Source organism: Pecten maximus, chromosome 3 (assembly GCF_902652985.1).
Source record: "Pecten maximus chromosome 3, xPecMax1.1, whole genome shotgun sequence".
NCBI lineage: Eukaryota > Metazoa > Mollusca > Bivalvia > Pectinida > Pectinidae > Pecten > Pecten maximus.
Window position 1 is genome coordinate 30,367,431 of NC_047017.1, and position 18,085 is coordinate 30,385,515.

Here is an 18,085-nt window from a genome sequence, read left to right on the forward strand (position 1 = left end):
CCAGGAGTTTAAGACCGATGGAATGAAAGAATTCTGAAATAAATTAAAGAAGTATGACAAATCGGAAGAATGCCTTGTAAGTAAGGGGAACTATACCATGAACCATTTTATGAAACTGCATGAGTTTGTTCGTCTGACGTCTTTTTTTCAAGTGTTCCCGACCCTTTTTCATTGTACAATATTTAAATCTACTCGTAAGCTTTGTCCCTTCCGTTACAATTCCAACGGCCTCTGATTCTAAATTTTCTAATATATTTGTTTAGGCAACTGTAAGATTGTCCCATACAATGTCAGAATATTTCTAATAATGGACAAATGAAAGAAAAGTACAGTGTTTGGAGTGATTGCCGCTCTAGAGAAAACTTCAATTTCCTCAGGAATTAAGCTTAGATGATACTTTGTCAATCATGTAATGAATATGTTTTTTCCATGTGCCGTTGTTGGAATTGTATACACCTAGATGTTTGTGGAAACGGACTTCGTTTATAAGAATGTTGTTCATGTAAAGCGGAGGAAGAGCTACACATCAACTTTTCCTACTGACTGTTAAAATTTCGTGTTTAAGGGATTAAAACCAACCATCTTTGTGACCATGAATAAATTGTTTGAAGGTCTCTTAATTCGAATTATTCATATCATTAATTCGAATTACTGATAATAATATTAAAATTAATAATATCAATAAATATTTAATGATATCAAAAATACTTTTATATCAATAATTCAAATTATTGATATCAATAAAACTCTTATTTATATCACTAATTGGAATAATTGATATAATTAATTCCGTGTATTAAATGATATCACTAAATGAATTAATGATATCACTAATTCAATTTATTGATATCTAATTCCAGGAATAAGTGATATCATTAATTCGATTTACCGATATAATCAATTTATTAAGTGATATCATTAATTAAATCGAATTAGTGATATCAGAGACCTATATACTATATAGGTCTCTGGTGATATCATATATATTCAGCAGATAAATACTAAAACGTTGCCCCATATATATCAAGCTCGAAATACGAATATATGAAATCGTTGATTGTGTTATCAATTATTCATTTAATGATATAGCTAATTACTTATTCGAATTAGTTAACAGGAATGTACTAAATCAATATTTCGGAGAATATAACCCCACCCTGGCCACTCCCCATCCTTCCCTAGATCACGGCTACCGAGACACTTACTTTGAATTAGTTACTTCCCTTCCTTCGAACTCTTCTGTCAAGAAGGAGAAATAAGTGTTTCGAATAAACATAGGAAAGTCATCAACTCTCATCAGGTTTATGATGTTTTTATATCTAACGGCAACACCCAGATGCTATTTGACTAAGCGACCTGAAAGGAAACCCTAAAAATGTCCTGTTATGGATGTGGTTCCGGCTTTGGCTTATTTTCAAAGGAGGTACGCTTAATGAAAGAAGGAAGGGGGGGGGGGGGGGGTAATATTAAGTATTGCATTAATTTTGGGTACTTTCTAACGTGCCAATATTTTTCATTTTTGTATTTGTATGATGTTTCATGTCTAAATAAATGTGACTTGGACAAACATTTTGAAAAGTTAAGTTTCAGTTGATTTTGACTATTTTTAGTAACAAATCTTCAGCTCATATAAGTTATAACAGGCAAGTTTGGGTCACAAGTTCATGGTTTTCCACAACCTTTTGTAGGCAGATTTGGCTATAATGATATAATCAAATCGACCACGATCCCCCAAACGATTTCATATATTCATATTTCGAATTAATACTGGTAGTTAGTAGTGTCATTAATATAACTGGCTTTGTGTTACGTGTAAAAATTGTATGCTATATATAGTCCATACGCAGGAGCACATGACAAATGATTCAGTATACACCATGTCAACAAACTTCCAGGTAGATTTTCCTTGTTCCAGAACATTTGAATATGCATTGAGCATTGTAAGTTAATTAGTGTTTATGAAGAACCAGAATTTTAAAACTGATAAAATTTGACTCACTGTTTACTCCTTCATTTCAGCATGGATGCAAACAATGTGGATATGCATTTTGCGGAAAATGTTTGACGAAAAAGACTGCCATCCCTAAACTTAAAAATGAAAAACACCATGTGTGTAACAAGTGCTTCAACATCCTCACTGGGTATGATGGTATTAATTTGATAAACAAGATCTCAATAAAATCCCTCCTGGATATGATGAATATCAAATTGATAAATAAAAAAAAATAATTGATAAGCATTACAATACTGTAATACTTCATCCATGTAAAATTATTGAATTGTTCAATAAATTCCACACTCATTTTTTGCAGTAAAGTGAAAGACTCCTCACAGAACAGTGCAGCCAAGTTTTCTCCTCCAGAAGCCTACAAAAAGTATGTTAGTGTATCAATAATACATATCTTCTTTCTATAGAGTGTATTTTGAATTTGGTCTCACCTGCGATGACGTCGCGATGGGAGACTGTATATGGTACATGTACAGTATTTACTTTTCTGACAGCAGGTGCATCGACATTTCACTTTAGAAGTTTGTGTTTAGATCTGCTACTCAAAAAGTATATGTCCAACTTTAACCAAACTTAACAGTTCAACACAGCCTTCATTTACATAATATTATCCCGAGTTTGTGGTGCAGTGTGACTTAAGTAAAATATTGGATGCTGGGAATATGGACTTTAAAGTTTTGTGTTTACTGGTAGCTTAGTTTCTCAAAAAGAATCAATGTTATTTCATCCAAACCTAGAATATAGTAATTACTTTGTAATATGGAAATCTCAAACACACCCTACATATTTTATTTTGCTGCATCTTTTGGTTTAAAACTTTAGATTTTATGAAATTGATATAAAATCATTATTACTTCTCCGTTCCATTTGGTTTACAAATTTGTGTATATAGTTAATTGGAAGGAATTTTATCATATATCAGTTGTTTTTTTGTCTAACTTTTCAGAGAATGTGATTTTGGAAGTAAAAATGACATATTTAAATTAAGTGAATTTTGTAAATTATTGATTTTGTGATATTTGATAATTGTTTTGCAATTGCAATGCATCAATATTTACCCATCTATATTATAATAATATACATGGTGCTTTCATAATATTATGTGGAGGTTTTTTGGTTGTTTTGAAAAAAATAAACTGAAATTCCCACTAGCCTGAGGTATTAAGGTGAACTATACATTTCACTTGTACACATATATTTACAAATTATTCCTGGTAAGACAGACAAGGTTCTGCATAATGTTATGGCAGGCTTCCACAGAATATTTGAAAAAAAAATGTTTTAGTTGCATCGAGTATTAATCGCCAGTATCGCCACAAACTTTCTGATGGAAACCTTAATTATTCCTTAAAATACAAATAATACTTCTAATATCAACTAATATATGTCTTATATATCAGTGTTCATTTAGTCAGAGGAACTGAGTACATGTATATATCATAAAGTTATCTTCTGTTACAATGTACTTTACAGACGAGTGGCGGCCTTACAAGAACGAGAATTACAGGGGTCTGGTTCATCACATTCCAAGCCTGTCGGTAAAGGTCAGACAAAGGCGCAGTATAAGGGCCTCACGGCAGCTGAAAGGGACATAGCAGAGCGGCTGGATAAACTCAAGGAAAAACCACCAGGGATTGGTAAGGAATAGGTAGCAAATGGAAAAGTGATGAGTTAACCTTTAGATAGAGAGAAATATACTTGAATTGGATAGCATGGGCGTGTTTCAGGAATAGGCATAAAATATATGTAACCCCACAACTAATTTAGAAATATACAAAGTTAAAAGAAACTCTCAATTTACCAGTCATTATTTGTTCACAGAATCTGTACCAAAGGCAACAGAGGAGGAGATGAAGGAACGGCTGGCTAGGTTAAAGGGTCAGGACCCAGCAGTAATGGCCGCCCCTACCAAGCTGGTAAGTTGTGTATATACTATATATCAGTGTACTAGGATGTGTTTATGTTTTGACACCTCTATCTGTCATCTTATCCTCCCAAAATGAAACAAATTTCAACTAAATGTTAGTATAACAATCTACTCATGCGGATAAGATTAAAAATGGTTATCATTCTTTGGAGCTCTCCTCCCAAACTATAGCTACATGTACTTTCCATATTTCATCAATGTCTGTAAACTTAATTTAAAATTGACAGGCAATTCATGTTCCTGTACCAGACATAACGCCATGTCTAGAACATTTACATATAACAATCTTATTCACTCTTTATTATTGGTGCTGTGTGACTGTTGAATTCCCACATTTCAGACTTTCATGGCCCCAGAACGACGTACACAGCAGGCCCAAATAGATGACATACTGGATGAGATCGCAGCTGAGGTAGAAATAGACTCGCACATGCCTGATCCTGTCAAGAAGGTTGAAGAGCGCCTGGCTAACTTGAAAGGTCAAGGACAAGGTGATATTGGTAAACTCACATCATCTATGCCTGTCTTTGTAGTGATTATTTTGTCTGAAAGATCTGTTGTATACAAAATTAAGTGTTGAGAACCTTAATAAAGTTAATGAGGTAATGCGGACTGTTCCGGTAAAATAGATATCCAATGGGAGGACTCCAGAACTAAAGAATTTCTATGCATGGTTGGTGCTAGAAAAAGTGCCTTATTATATGACACTGTTTTAATTAAATCACTTCTGTTGGTGTTTCCTGTTTGAAAAATCTGAAGAACTCCTGTTGGGTAGATATTTTACTGGAATAGCCCTGAATATTTGTGAGTTATGATGGTAATTAAAACACTTTGATGTACATTGTAAATTGTACAGTTACACCTCATGGAGTATAACTTATGAAAATGTCTCTGACTGGCACTTATTCTTATCACATTGTTGTAGGTCAGCCTTCACCAACTGGTAATCAACAAAATAATTTGAACAGCAGTTTAACAGACAACACTCGGCCATATGTGCAGAACATTGCGTCGCCCTCAGAAGGGTCTGCAGCAGGTAAGGATAAGGATGACATCAGTGTGGAGGAGATGCATCGGCTGATAGCTGAAGCATCACAGGAAGTGGAGGCAGATGCAAACAAAGCACTAGAAGGTCTTCAGAAGGACAAGGAGATCATGAAGAGACTGCAAGATTACAAGGGCAAAAGTAAAGAGGACATCAACAAAGGTAACTACATCCTAGACAAGTCAAGTCTCTCTGAAAATTAACTCTTCAACAGAAAGAAATACAACACTTGATGGATAGATATGTTTTTGACCCTTAAAATTTCTGATATGACACCTGACATTACTAAATGTCAAAGATTAACCATTACTAAATGCATACTTATACTGATAATGTTATATTGCAGGTGTATTAACAGTTGTCCAGTGTTTAAAATGTGAATGCGAGTGTTAGATATGTCACATGTTTGAGATGTGAATACATGCATGGGTAATGGAGTCACATGTTTTGAGATGTGAATGAATGGGTGAGGGATGTCACATGTTTAAGATGTGAATACATGTGTGAGGGATATCACATGTTTGAAATGTGAATACATTGTACATGAGTGAGAGACGTCATATATTTGAGATGTGAATATATGGATGAGGGATATCACATGTTTGAAATGTGAATATATGGATGAGGGATTTCACATGTTTGAGATGTGAATACATGAGTGAGGGATGTCACATGTTTGATATGTGAATATATGGATGAGGGATATCACATTGTTGAGATGTAAATACTAGAGTAGCTATTGTTTTTATATGTTGATATATTTCAGACAATGCCCAAGGAGAGGACATAGATGATTCTGACAGTGACAATGAAAATGAGGATGAACTGGCTGCAAATCTGATCAAAAGGGTAACATGATATGTTGTTAGTTTGTCTTACTATATTCAAGGAAGAAAATTGAGACAAAGGCTTATAATTTGTTTTCTGGTGGTATTGGCATCATTCATACCTCAGGGTTAGAAGTTTAGTTTAGCTCAGATTCTCAAAAAGTACAACTTACTCTGTAAGTACGATTCTAAACCTAATTTGCTGTATAGTTAAACCATAGGATTCACAATTTGAGTTAGGATCCAAAAAAGATATTTGCAATTTTTTAATCCAATATTGAGTTAAGAATTATTGAAATTTTGTGAATTTTAAGAATTGACAGTTTATACCTTCAATAATATATTAAGTGATTTTTAATTTTGTATACATCTTGACAGTAGCCATACTTGTACTTAGAAATATCTAAACCTGTATGTACATTGTATAAAGCAAGCTTTCAATCAATCCAACACAATTTTTCTCTGATCTTTAGGTATTGCAATCGCCTTTTGTCCGGCGTCGTGCGTCGTGCGTCGTGCGTCGTGCGGTGTGTGTCGTGCGTCGTGCGTCGTAAACAATTTACATTTTCAACTTCTTCTTAAAAACTGCTGAACTAAATTCAATGAAATTTTACAGGAAGCTTCCATGGCTGAGGGTGAACCAAAATTGTGAATTATATGGTCCCCACCCCCCAGGGGCCTGAGGGGCGGGGCCAAAAAGGGTCAAATTGACTAAAACTTCAAAAATCTTCTTCTCTACTCTCAGATAAGCTGGAATCAAACACTCTTCATAGATGAAAGGGTCTTAAGGTGCTTTACCAAAATTGTGAATTTCATGACCCTGGGGTCTCATGTTTGCCCCTGGGGAGGGGGTAAACTTTACTATAGTTTATATAGGGAAATCACATTTTTGACTATTATTTGTTGGATTTGTATTGGAATTCATTCTAACTTGTATCAAATTATCAGCATGGGATGACAGTTTGATGGTATGTACATGTTGGCCCTAGTTGACCCCCAGGGGCTGGTGGGCGGGGCCAAAAACGGTCAAATTGACAAAAATTTCAAAAATCTTCTTCTCTACTCTCAGATATGGTAGAATCAAATACTCTTCATAGATGGAAGGGTCTTAAGGTGCTTTACCAAAATTGTGAATTTCATGACCCTGGGATCTCTTGTTTGCCCCTGGGGAGGGAGTAAACTTTACTATAGTTTATATAGGGAAATCACATTTTTGACTATTATTTGTTGGATTTGTATTGGAATTCATTCTAACTTGTATCAAATTATCAGCATGGGATGACAGTTTGATGGTATGTACATGTTGGCCCTAGTTGACCCCCAGGGGCTGGTTGGCGGGGCCAAAAAGGGTAAAATTTACAAAAATTTCAAAAATCTTCTTCTCTACTCTTAGATATGGTAGAATCAAATACTCTTCATAGATGGAAGGATCTTAAGGTGCTTTACCAAAATTGTGAATTTCATGACCCTGGGGTCTCACGTTTGCCCCTGGGGAGGGGGTAAACTTTACTATAATTTATATAGGGAAATCACATTTTTGACTATTATTTGTTGGATTTGTATTGGAATTAATTCTAACTTGTATCGAATTATCAGCATGGGATGACACTTTGATGGTATGTACTGGTTGGCCCTAGTTGACCCCCAGGGGCTGGTTGGCGGGGCCAAAAAGGGTAAAATTTACAAAAATTTCAAAAATCTTCTTCTCTACTCTCAGATATGGTAGAATCAAATACTCTTCATAGATGGAAGGATCTTAAGGTGCTTTACCAAAATTGTGAATTTCATGACCCTGGGGTCTCACGTTTGCCCCTGGGGAGGGGGTAAACTTTACTATAATTTATATAGGGAAATCACATTTTTGACTATTATTTGTTGGATTTGTATTGGAATTCATTCTAACTTGTATCGAATTATCAGCATGGGATGACACTTTGATGGTATGTACTGGTTGGCCCTAGTTGACCCCCAGGGGCTGATGGGCGGGGCCAAAAAGGGTCAAAATGACTAAAATTTCAAAAATCTTCTTCTCTACTCTCAGATAAGGTAGAATCAAATACTCTACATAGATGGAAGGATCTTAAGGTGCTTTACCAAAATTGTGAATTTCGTGACCCTAGGGTCTCATGTTTGCCCCTGGGGAGGGGGTAAACTTTACTATAGTTTATATAGGGAAATCACATTTTTGACTATTATTTGTTGAATTTTTATTGGAATTCATTCTAACTTCGTTAACATTATCAGCTTGGGATGACAGTTTGATGGTATGTACATGTTGGCCCTGACTGACCCCCAGGGGCCTGAGGGGCGGGGCCAAAAAGGGTCAAATTAACAGAAATTTTAAAAATCTTCTTCTTACAGCCCAAATAAGGTAGAATTAAATACTCTTCACAGATCGAAGGGTCTTAAGGTGCTTTACCATAATTGTGAATTTCCTAGCCCTGGGGTCTTGCGTTTGCCCCATGGGAGGGGATAAACTTTACTATAGTTATAGGGAAATCACATTTTTGACTATCATTTGTTTTATTTGTTTTGAAATTCATTCTTTCATTCAAGTTTACTGAAATATTTCAAAAATCAGGTGACCGTTAAGGCCCATGGGCCTCTTGTTATTTCTTTATTAGGGCCCTGCACAAAAGTGGGGGTGCCCTTAAGTAATCACTGTTTGTCGGTCTGTCTGTCTGTCAGTCAGCCTATCCATGTAATAGGGGTTTAAACAAACCTAAGGTCAAGGTTACTAAATATAAAACACACAATATAGTGAATATACTGTCAAAAAGTATCAGGTAAGGCTCTGTACAGAAGTTCAAATTTTCTGAAATTTCACATGATAATACAAGATGAAATGCTGATGCACACTATGTGTTTAGAAACTTCATTAAGGTCAAAGTTGCTTTTACTAAAAATATAACCAGGAAATACTTTAAAGGACATCATATCAGGCCCTTACAGAAGGCAAAATGTTCTGAAATATCACATGCATAATGATAATCTGTGAAATACAGAATCTGATGTACAATAGGAATTCAAAAAGTTGCTCATGTTAAAGGGACAATTTAGTCAAGTTTGTTTACTTTTTTATCATTTCACACATTATTTCATGATAGTGTAATTCAGTTCTCCTTATGAACTATCCTTGGTCATATATTGATACAAGTTTATGTTTTCCATGCATTTTTTTAATTATTGTAAGGGGGATCCTAATCGTATAACCATACGATTTATATGCAAATGAGCAAGTCGTCTCTAGTCTCTCTACACACTTTGTACACATGTGTGCAAGGACAGCCCCGTCTCGTGACTGTAAACAACATTGGTTTGCATTTGAAGCTGTTAACGGATATTTTAACTATAGGTTGCAGGTCTCGTACCAAACGAAGACAGTGAATGGAAAAACAAAATATATGGAGAATTACTGTTAGGTCATGAATATAACAAATGTGAGTTTTTCAAACGGTTGCGACAACAATGAAGAAGTTCATACAGTTGCGAGCGAGTTTGCCAAGACTTGACCTAGATCGGCCTACGGAGTTATGTTGAGTCCGATATTTTTGTTCTGTACAACTTTCATTATCATAATTCCATTCGTACTTGTTATAAGTATTGTTCTGATAACATCATGGATTACATGAACACGAATTCCCGTTCGGTGATCCTGGAATAAACCTGTGTTTGGTCGATTTGAATTGTCAAAACAATAAATCATCATTGAATCTATTAATTATAATCCATGTAACAACTGTCTGCCACGCATGTTGTTAAATCGAAATCCAAAGAAATAAGTATACATCGGATCTACCGTGTCGTCACTTACAACCAACTCTGTTCCCACCAGAGGGCGCAACAAGTTGCACTATATTTGGAGCATAGCTATATTTGACGTGGGCTTTCCCAACACTTAAACTGACCATAATGGACATTGGCTACGTAGCAGATAACTGTTGACCGCAGATTATTTAGTCTGGGTATATGTTTTATCGATTCTGCTTGAATTATAAAAAGGATGCTTGACTAAATTGTCCCTTTAAGATCAAAGACATAGACTTGTAAGTTTAATTTGTATATTTGCAGCAATTATATGTCATTGTATGACAGAAACATTTCGGGGCCCTTACTGACATGTCAGTAATCTATTTTAATCAGGACTTCTCAAATTTCTTTTGTGTGCTTAATCAAAATTTTGCTCTAAATCTTTATTCTTTATTTTATCAGACTTTTTGCTGAATTCATGGCTTACCTTGTCATCTTTTAAGAGAATCAATTGAAAGCTTGGACCATGAGACATATAATTCCACAGAATTCTTGTGGATTTTTAATTCTTAACTTCTTTAGCAGGGATATCCAGATGATCAAAAAAAAAACTTACGGCTATGGGTCATGTCAATTCACACATTTTTTATGAATATGCCAGTTACACATCCTGTAAAATATGCATTGAACGTTTATTTCTAAGGCTTGATAAGATAAAATGATAACAAGATTTGAAAAAGATATTCTTTTCTCCTTCACTTAAATTTCTATCAACTTTATGTAAAGTGTACAACATCTTGCTTTAAGAGTATGAGATTCTTGATTTAATGCAGATATCTTTAATAACGTTTGTAATCAATTTTCAGTTAATGGAGGAGCAAAAACTTGATGAAGCAGCAGGCAGGGACAATATAGATGTCAACAGTGTTGGAGTGAGGAGATCACAGATTAGGTCTAATGAGGAAAGGTCACAGGTAAGGTTTAAGAATAAAGGTCACAGGTAAGGTTTAAAAATAAAGGTCACAGGTAAGGTTTAAAAATAAAGGTCACGGGTAAGATTTAAAAATATAGGTCACAGGTAAGGTTTAAAAATAAGGGTCACAGGTAAGGTTTAAAAATAAAGGTCACAGGTAAGGTTTGAAAATGTAAAGGAAAGTGATTGAAATGAAAAGATTAATGTAATAAAAAAACCTCTGAGAGGGCAATAACTGGAACAGATCAATTATAGTAAATATTCTTATTACACTTCCATACAGATGCCATGAATTCAGCACATGACAGCTAAAAGATAAAAAGTGATCCAATTTTATCGGAAATGAATATCATCGAAGAAAAGTATACATCTCCTGTTAAAGAAATATTCCTCACAAGTTGGGAAATTGTTGACTGTTCTGTGTGTACTTAAGACTATTGTCAGTACTTTATGATTTGTTAGTAATGAATTATTTTGTTACACTGTTTACAAATCTATTGTTATACATATGGTAACAGGAGGATGAGGATGAACTACCCTACTGTTCTATCTGTACTGAGGATGCCATGGTTCGCTGTCATGGTTGTGATATGGATCTTTACTGTAGTCAGTGTTGGAAGTAAGTACACTTAGTAGTAATCAAATAGATACTCGAGAATAGTAGTAATCAAATAGATACTCGAGAATAGTAGTAATCAAATAGATACTCGAGAATAGTAGTAATCAAATAGATACTCGGGAATAGTAGTAATCAAATAGATACTCGGGAATAGTAGTAATCAAATAGATACTCGGGAATAGTAGTAATCAAATAGATTCTCGGGATTCACTGCCATCGTTTATTCTAGACAAAGACTGACAGCTTAAATCAAAGTAAAATTTGAACATTACTATTACGACACACACAGCGGTTTTTGTCTTGCCTGTGACGAAAAGTTGTGAAAGCGGTCTATGGTGTTACTTTTCCAGCAAGAATGGCATCTTCATCAACATTTCACTTTTAAAAGTTTTGCATTGAGATTATTTTGTTGCTCAGAAAGTATGTATTATTATATGAACATCTTAACACCTCCTGCTAATTATGTGAACTTTAATTTTTGGCTGTATTCTGGCATTTAAAAACCTTAAATGTTAAATTAACACAGGATATTTATTGCTTCTCTATCAGACTTATAAATGAGTTTATAGTCAAATTAAAACATGTTCTATTACAGTAATATCATAAAACTATATCTTTTGCAATACATGTATCAATACTATGTCTCATACATGTTTTGTAATTGCTTTTGGAAAAAAATACAAAAATTTTATTCAATTATGGAGTTTGCTTAAATCATAGTTTGTTTACAAAGAGGGACAGACGAGACATATAGTCATGTATAACCCTTCTGCTGGCTGATTGGGTGATAGTTTGTATAACCCTTCTGTTGGCTGATTGGGTAATAGTTTGTATAACCCTTCTGTTTGCTGATTGGGTAATAGTTTGTATAACCCTTCTGCTGGCTGATTGGGTGATAGTTTGTATAATCCTTCTGTTGGCGGATTGGGTGATAGTTTGTATAACCCTTCTGTTGGCTGATTGGGTAATAGTTTGTATAACCCTTCTGTTGGCTGATTGGGTGATAGTTTGTATAACCCTTCTGTTGGCTGATTGGGTAATAGTTTGTATAACCCTTCTGTTGGCTGATTGGGTAATAGTTTGTATAATCCTTCTGTTGGCTGATTGGGTGATAGTTTTATAACCCTTCTGTTGGCTGATTGAGTAATAGTTTTATAACCCTTCTGTTGGGGCTGATTGGGTGATAGTTTGTATAATCCTTCTGTTGGCTGATTGGGTAATAGTTTGTATAATCCTTCTGTTGGCTGATTGGGTAATAGTTTGTATAACCCTTCTGCTGGCTGATTGGGTAATAGTTTGTATAACCCTTCTGTTGGCGGATTGGGTGATATTTTGTATAACCCTTCTGCTGGCTGATTGGGTGATAGTTTGTATAACTCTTCTGCTGGCTGATTGGGTAAAAGTTTGTATAATCCTTCTGTTGGCTGATTGGGTAATAGTTTTATAACCCTTCTGTTGGCTGATTGGGTAATAGTTTGTATAACCCTTCTGTTGGCTGATTGGGTAATAGTTTGTATAACCATTCTGTTGGCTGATTGGGTAATAGTTTGTATAACCCTTCTGTTGGCTGATTGGGTAATAGTTTTATAACCCTTCTGTTGGCTGATTGGGTAATAGTTTGTATAACCCTTCTGTTGGCTGATTGGGTAATAGTTTGTATAACCATTCTGTTGGCTGATTGGGTAATAGTTTGTATAACCCTTCTGCTGGCTGATTGGGTAATAGTTTTATAACCCTTCTGTTGGCTGATTGGGTAATAGTTTGTATAACCCTTCTGCTGGCTGATTGGGTGATAGTTTGTATAACCCTTCTGTTGGCTGATTGGGTGATAGTTTGTATAACCCTTCTGTTGGCTGATTGGGTGATAGTTTGTATAACCCTTCTGTTGGCTGATTGGGTAATAGTTTGTATAACTCTTCTGCTGGCTGATTGGGTGATAGTTTGTATAACCTTTCTGTTGACTGATTGGGTGATAGTTTGTATAACCCTTCTGTTGGCTGATTGGGTAATAGTTTGTATAACCCTTCTGCTGGCTGATTGGGTAATAGTTTTATAACCCTTCTGTTGGCTGATTGGGTAATAGTTTGTATAACTCTTCTGTTGGCTGATTGGGTAATAGTTTGTATAACCCTTCTGTTGGCTGATTGAGTAATAGTTTTATAACCCTTCTGTTGGGGCTGATTGGGTGATAGTTTGTATAACCCTTCTGCTGGCTGATTGGGTAATAGTTTGTATAACCCTTCTGCTGGCTGATTGGGTAATATTTTGTATAACCCTTCTGTTGGCGGATTGGGTGATATTTTGTATAACCCTTCTGCTGGCTGATTGGGTGATAGTTTGTATAACTCTTCTGCTGGCTGATTGGGTAATAGTTTGTATAATCCTTCTGTTGGCTGATTGGGTAATAGTTTTATAACCCTTCTGTTGGCTGATTGGGTAATAGTTTGTATAACCCTTCTGTTGGCTGATTGGGTAATAGTTTGTATAACCATTCTGTTGGCTGATTGGGTAATAGTTTGTATAACCCTTCTGTTGGCTGATTGGGTAATAGTTTTATAACCCTTCTGTTGGCTGATTGGGTAATAGTTTGTATAACCCTTCTGTTGGCTGATTGGGTAATAGTTTGTATAACCATTCTGTTGGCTGATTGGGTAATAGTTTGTATAACCCTTCTGTTGGCTGATTGGGTAATAGTTTGTATAACCCTTCTGTTGGCGGATTGGGTAATAGTTTGTATAACCCTTCTGTTGGCTGATTGGGTAATAGTTTGTATAATCCTTCTGTTGGCTGATTGGGTAATAGTTTGTATAACCCTTCTGCTGGCTGATTGGGTGATAGTTTGTATAACCCTTCTATTGGCTGATTGGGTGATAGTTTGTATAACCCTTCTGTTGGCTGATTGGGTAATAGTTTGTATAACCCTTCTGCTGGCTGATTGGGTAATAGTTTGTATAACCCTTCTGTTGGCTGATTGGGTAATAGTTTGTATAACCCTTCTGCTGGCGGATTGGGTGATAGTTTGTATAACCCTTCTGTTGGCTGATTGGGTGATAGTTTGTATAACCCTTCTGTTGGCTGATTGGGTAATAGTTTGTATAACCCTTCTGCTGGCTGATTGGGTAATAGTTTGTATAACCCTTCTGTTGGCTGATTGGGTAATAGTTTGTATAACCCTTCTGCTGGCTGATTGGGTAATAGTTTGTATAATCCTTCTGTTGGCTGATTGGGTGATAGTTTTATAACCCTTCTGTTGGCTGATTGGGTAATAGTTTGTATAACCCTTCTGTTGGCTGATTGGGTGATAGTTTTATAACCCTTCTGTTGGCTGATTGGGTAATAGTTTGTATAACCCTTCTGCTGGCTGATTGGGTAATAGTTTGTATAACCCTTCTGTTGGCTGATTGGGTAATAGTTTGTATAACCCTTCTGCTGGCTGATTGGGTAATAGTTTTATAACCCTTCTGTTGGCTGACTGGGTAATAGTTTGTATAACTCTTCTGCTGGCTGATTGGGTGATAGTTTGTATAACCCTTCTGTTTGCTGATTGGGTGATAGTTTGTATAACCCTTCTGCTGGCTGATTGGGTGATAGTTTGTATAACCCTTCTGTTGGCGGATTGGGTGATAGTTTGTATAACCCTTCTGTTTGCTGATTGGGTAATAGTTTGTATAACCCTTCTGTTGGCTGATTGGGTAATAGTTTGTATAACCCTTCTGCTGGCTGATTGGGTAATAGTTTGTATAACCCTTCTGTTGGCTGATTGGGTAATAGTTTGTATAACCCTTCTGCTGGCGGATTGGGTGATAGTTTGTATAACCCTTCTGTTGGCTGATTGGGTGATAGTTTGTATAACCCTTCTGTTGGCGGATTGGGTGATAGTTTGTATAACCCTTCTGCTGGCTGATTGGGTAATAGTTTGTATAACCCTTCTGTTGGCGGATTGGGTGATAGTTTGTATAACCCTTCTGCTGGCTGATTGGGTAATAGTTTGTATAACCCTTCTGTTGGCTGATTGGGTAATAGTTTGTATAACCCTTCTGCTGGCTGATTGGGTGATAGTTTGTATAACCCTTCTGTTGGCTGATTGGGTAATAGTTTGTATAACCCTTCTGTTGGCTGATTGGGTGATAGTTTGTATAACCCTTCTGTTCGCTGATTCGGTAATAGTTTGTATAACCCTTCTGTTGGCTGATTGGGTAATAGTTTGTATAACCCTTCTGTTGGCTGATTGGGTGATAGTTTGTATAACCCTTCTGTTCGCTGATTGGGTAATAGTTTGTATAACCCTTCTGTTGGCTGATTGGGTAATAGTTTGTATAACCCTTCTGTTGGCTGATTGGGTAATAGTTTTATAACCCTTCTGTTGGCTGATTGGGTAATAGTTGGACTTATTACATGGGACATAACTCTTACATAAGGACAGACAGATTATATTGACAGAAAATAGATTAATGCATATTAAATATTTATCATGGCATTTTAATTGGAATTCAAAGTTCGTTAAACCAGTATCACAGCCAGGGAGAGTTATGTCATTCAGTGACTTTTTTTTATATATATATTGCTAAGCTTAGCAGGTCCAGTTTCCAAAATGGACCATGTTTTGATCCTTTATATTGTAGAATCTATCATTATTAACAAGGTAAAATTGTATTGATTACAGTGGACAATATTTTAATTATTCTATATCATAAATTAAATAACTTATACAATTATAGCAAGTGTCTTGTTTGTTTCTTTTTCAGTAAAAGCCACAAAGACTTCCAAATGGAAGACCATGTCACATCAAAATACATAGCCCCCAAGGGGATTACTTGATTGATGGCAAAAGGTCTTTTCTTCAAGCCAAGAGACAATATTACATTGTATCTATACTACATGGGAATCACTTGATTGATGGCAAAGAACTTTTCTTTAACCCCGGACTCTTACCTTACTAGAGGAGGAAGTATTTGATCAGTAGCATAGTCATGAATTAACCATTATCTACACCGGAATTTAATCCTCTCCGAAGGAGTTACTGTTGTGTAAGCTAGAATTAATGGACTTTTCCCTTATCAACATGTAAGCCAGAAATTAATATTCTCCACGCAACAATTTAGCAATAAATATTCTCAAAGGAAGAATTCAGCAGTTATTACCCGGTGGCATGCTCAAAGAAGTTTGTGGCTATTAAATAAATATTCTCAATGGAAGATTGATGTTACCAATTAATATTCACAAAAAGAAGAATTTAGTGTTTATAATTGTGCTCAAAAGAAAAAGATACCAATTCATATTCTCAAAGGAATAAGTTAGTGATTTCTTTGCCATAATTGTGTATTTCAAATGCCAGAAGATAAGTTTTGCTTCCAATTTTATGTGTTTATATTATACAGCATTGTTAAACCTGTTTATTAATAAGCTTTTATATATGTTGTTGACACATTGTGTGTATATGTCGCTCACAGTGGTCCAAGGATCAGGAACTAACCACGGTAGTAAATACAGAATTCACGTTTTATTTGCCTTGATGTAAGGAATAAATTATTATTGATGACAAAAATTCAGTTGTTTTAATTTTACAAAGAAGCAAAGCAAGTGTGATTCTGTACATTTTAATCATTGTAGTAAGATGACTTTAGTAAGGTTAGTTTATACCAGTGGTTAAAACAGTTTTAATATGACTGATTTATAATTATAGTAAGGTTAGTTTATACCAGTGGTTAAATCATATAGTTAAGACCAACTAATAGTAAGGTCATTTTATACCCATGGTTAAATCATACTGTAACAGTTTTCATATGACTAATTAATAATAGTAAGGTTAGTTTATACCTGTGGCTAAATCATACTGTAACAGTTTTCATATGACTAATTAATAATAGTAAGGTTAGTTTATACCTGTGGTTAAAACATGCAGTTAAGAGTAACTAATAGTAAGGTTATTTTATACCTGTGGTTGAAATATTGTAAGACATAACAACTGCTAGAAGAACCTAGTAGAACCTGACTAGTTAGGACTCTATCTGTCCATCCCATCTGATGTTTTACAAATTATCTTTTCAGTCATGTCTTCAGATTAATGAGCTAAAACTTTGCATCAAATGAGACTTTGTGATAATATGTCACAGATAAGATTTTTAGGTCAGCTGAGACAAAGTCTCAAGTGACCTATTCTAATTGCCTTTGTCCGTCGTCGTGCGTCGTGCGTCCGTAAACAATTTACATTTCCGACTTTTTCTCCAAAACCCCAAAACCAAATTCAATGAAATTTGGCAGGAAGCTTTTATGGCTAAAGGTCAACCAAAATTGTGAATTATATGGTCCCCACCCCCAAGGGGCCTGAGGGGCGGGGCTAAAAAGGGTCAAATTCACTAAAGCTTCAAAAATCTTCTTCTCTACTCTCAGATATGGTGGAATCAAACACTCTTCATAGACTGAAAGGTCTTAAGGTGCTTTATCAAAATTGTGAATTTCATGACCCAGGGGTCTCACGTTTGCCCCTGGGGAGGGGGTAAACTTTACTATAGTTTATACAGGGAAATCTCATTTTTGACTATTATTTGTTTGATTTCTATTGGAATTCATTCTAATTTGGTTAGCATTATCAGCATTGGATGTCAGTTTAATGGTATGCACATGTTGGCCCTGACTGACCCCCAGGGGCTGATGGGCGGGGCTAAAAAGGGTAAAATTGACTGAAATTTAAAAATCTTCTTTTCAAGACCCAATTAAGATATAATATACTCTTGATAGGTGGAAGGGTCTTATGGTGCTTTACTAATGTTATGAATTTCATGACCCTGGGGTCACAAATTTGCCCCTGGGGAGGGGGTAAATTTTACTATAGTTTATATAGGTAAATCACGTTTTTGACAATTATTTGTTTGATTTCTATTGGAATTCATTCTAACTTTGTTAACATTATCAGCATTGGATGACAGCTTAATGGTA

The 18,085-nt window shown here is 35.5% G+C and overlaps 1 protein-coding gene across 2 annotated transcripts; it reads left to right on the forward strand.

Annotated features, from left to right (window-relative positions):
- Positions 1-1,241: 1,241 nt before the first annotated feature.
- On the forward strand, positions 1,242-16,694 carry LOC117323878 (abscission/NoCut checkpoint regulator-like). 2 transcript variants are annotated; one of them, XM_033879382.1, is made up of 11 exons: positions 1,242-1,423; positions 2,020-2,141; positions 2,313-2,375; positions 3,482-3,645; positions 3,830-3,924; positions 4,276-4,435; positions 4,861-5,142; positions 5,747-5,829; positions 10,424-10,531; positions 11,049-11,149; positions 15,895-16,694. In XM_033879382.1, exons 1-11 carry the CDS (start codon positions 1,376-1,378, stop codon positions 15,965-15,967), a joined length of 1,299 nt encoding a protein of 432 aa, XP_033735273.1. In that variant the 5' UTR covers positions 1,242-1,375; the 3' UTR covers positions 15,968-16,694. The 2 variants fall into 2 exon arrangements, with proteins under 2 accessions (XP_033735273.1, XP_033735274.1); XM_033879383.1 differs by having other exon boundaries at positions 4,276-4,426.
- Positions 16,695-18,085: the final 1,391 nt, after the last annotated feature.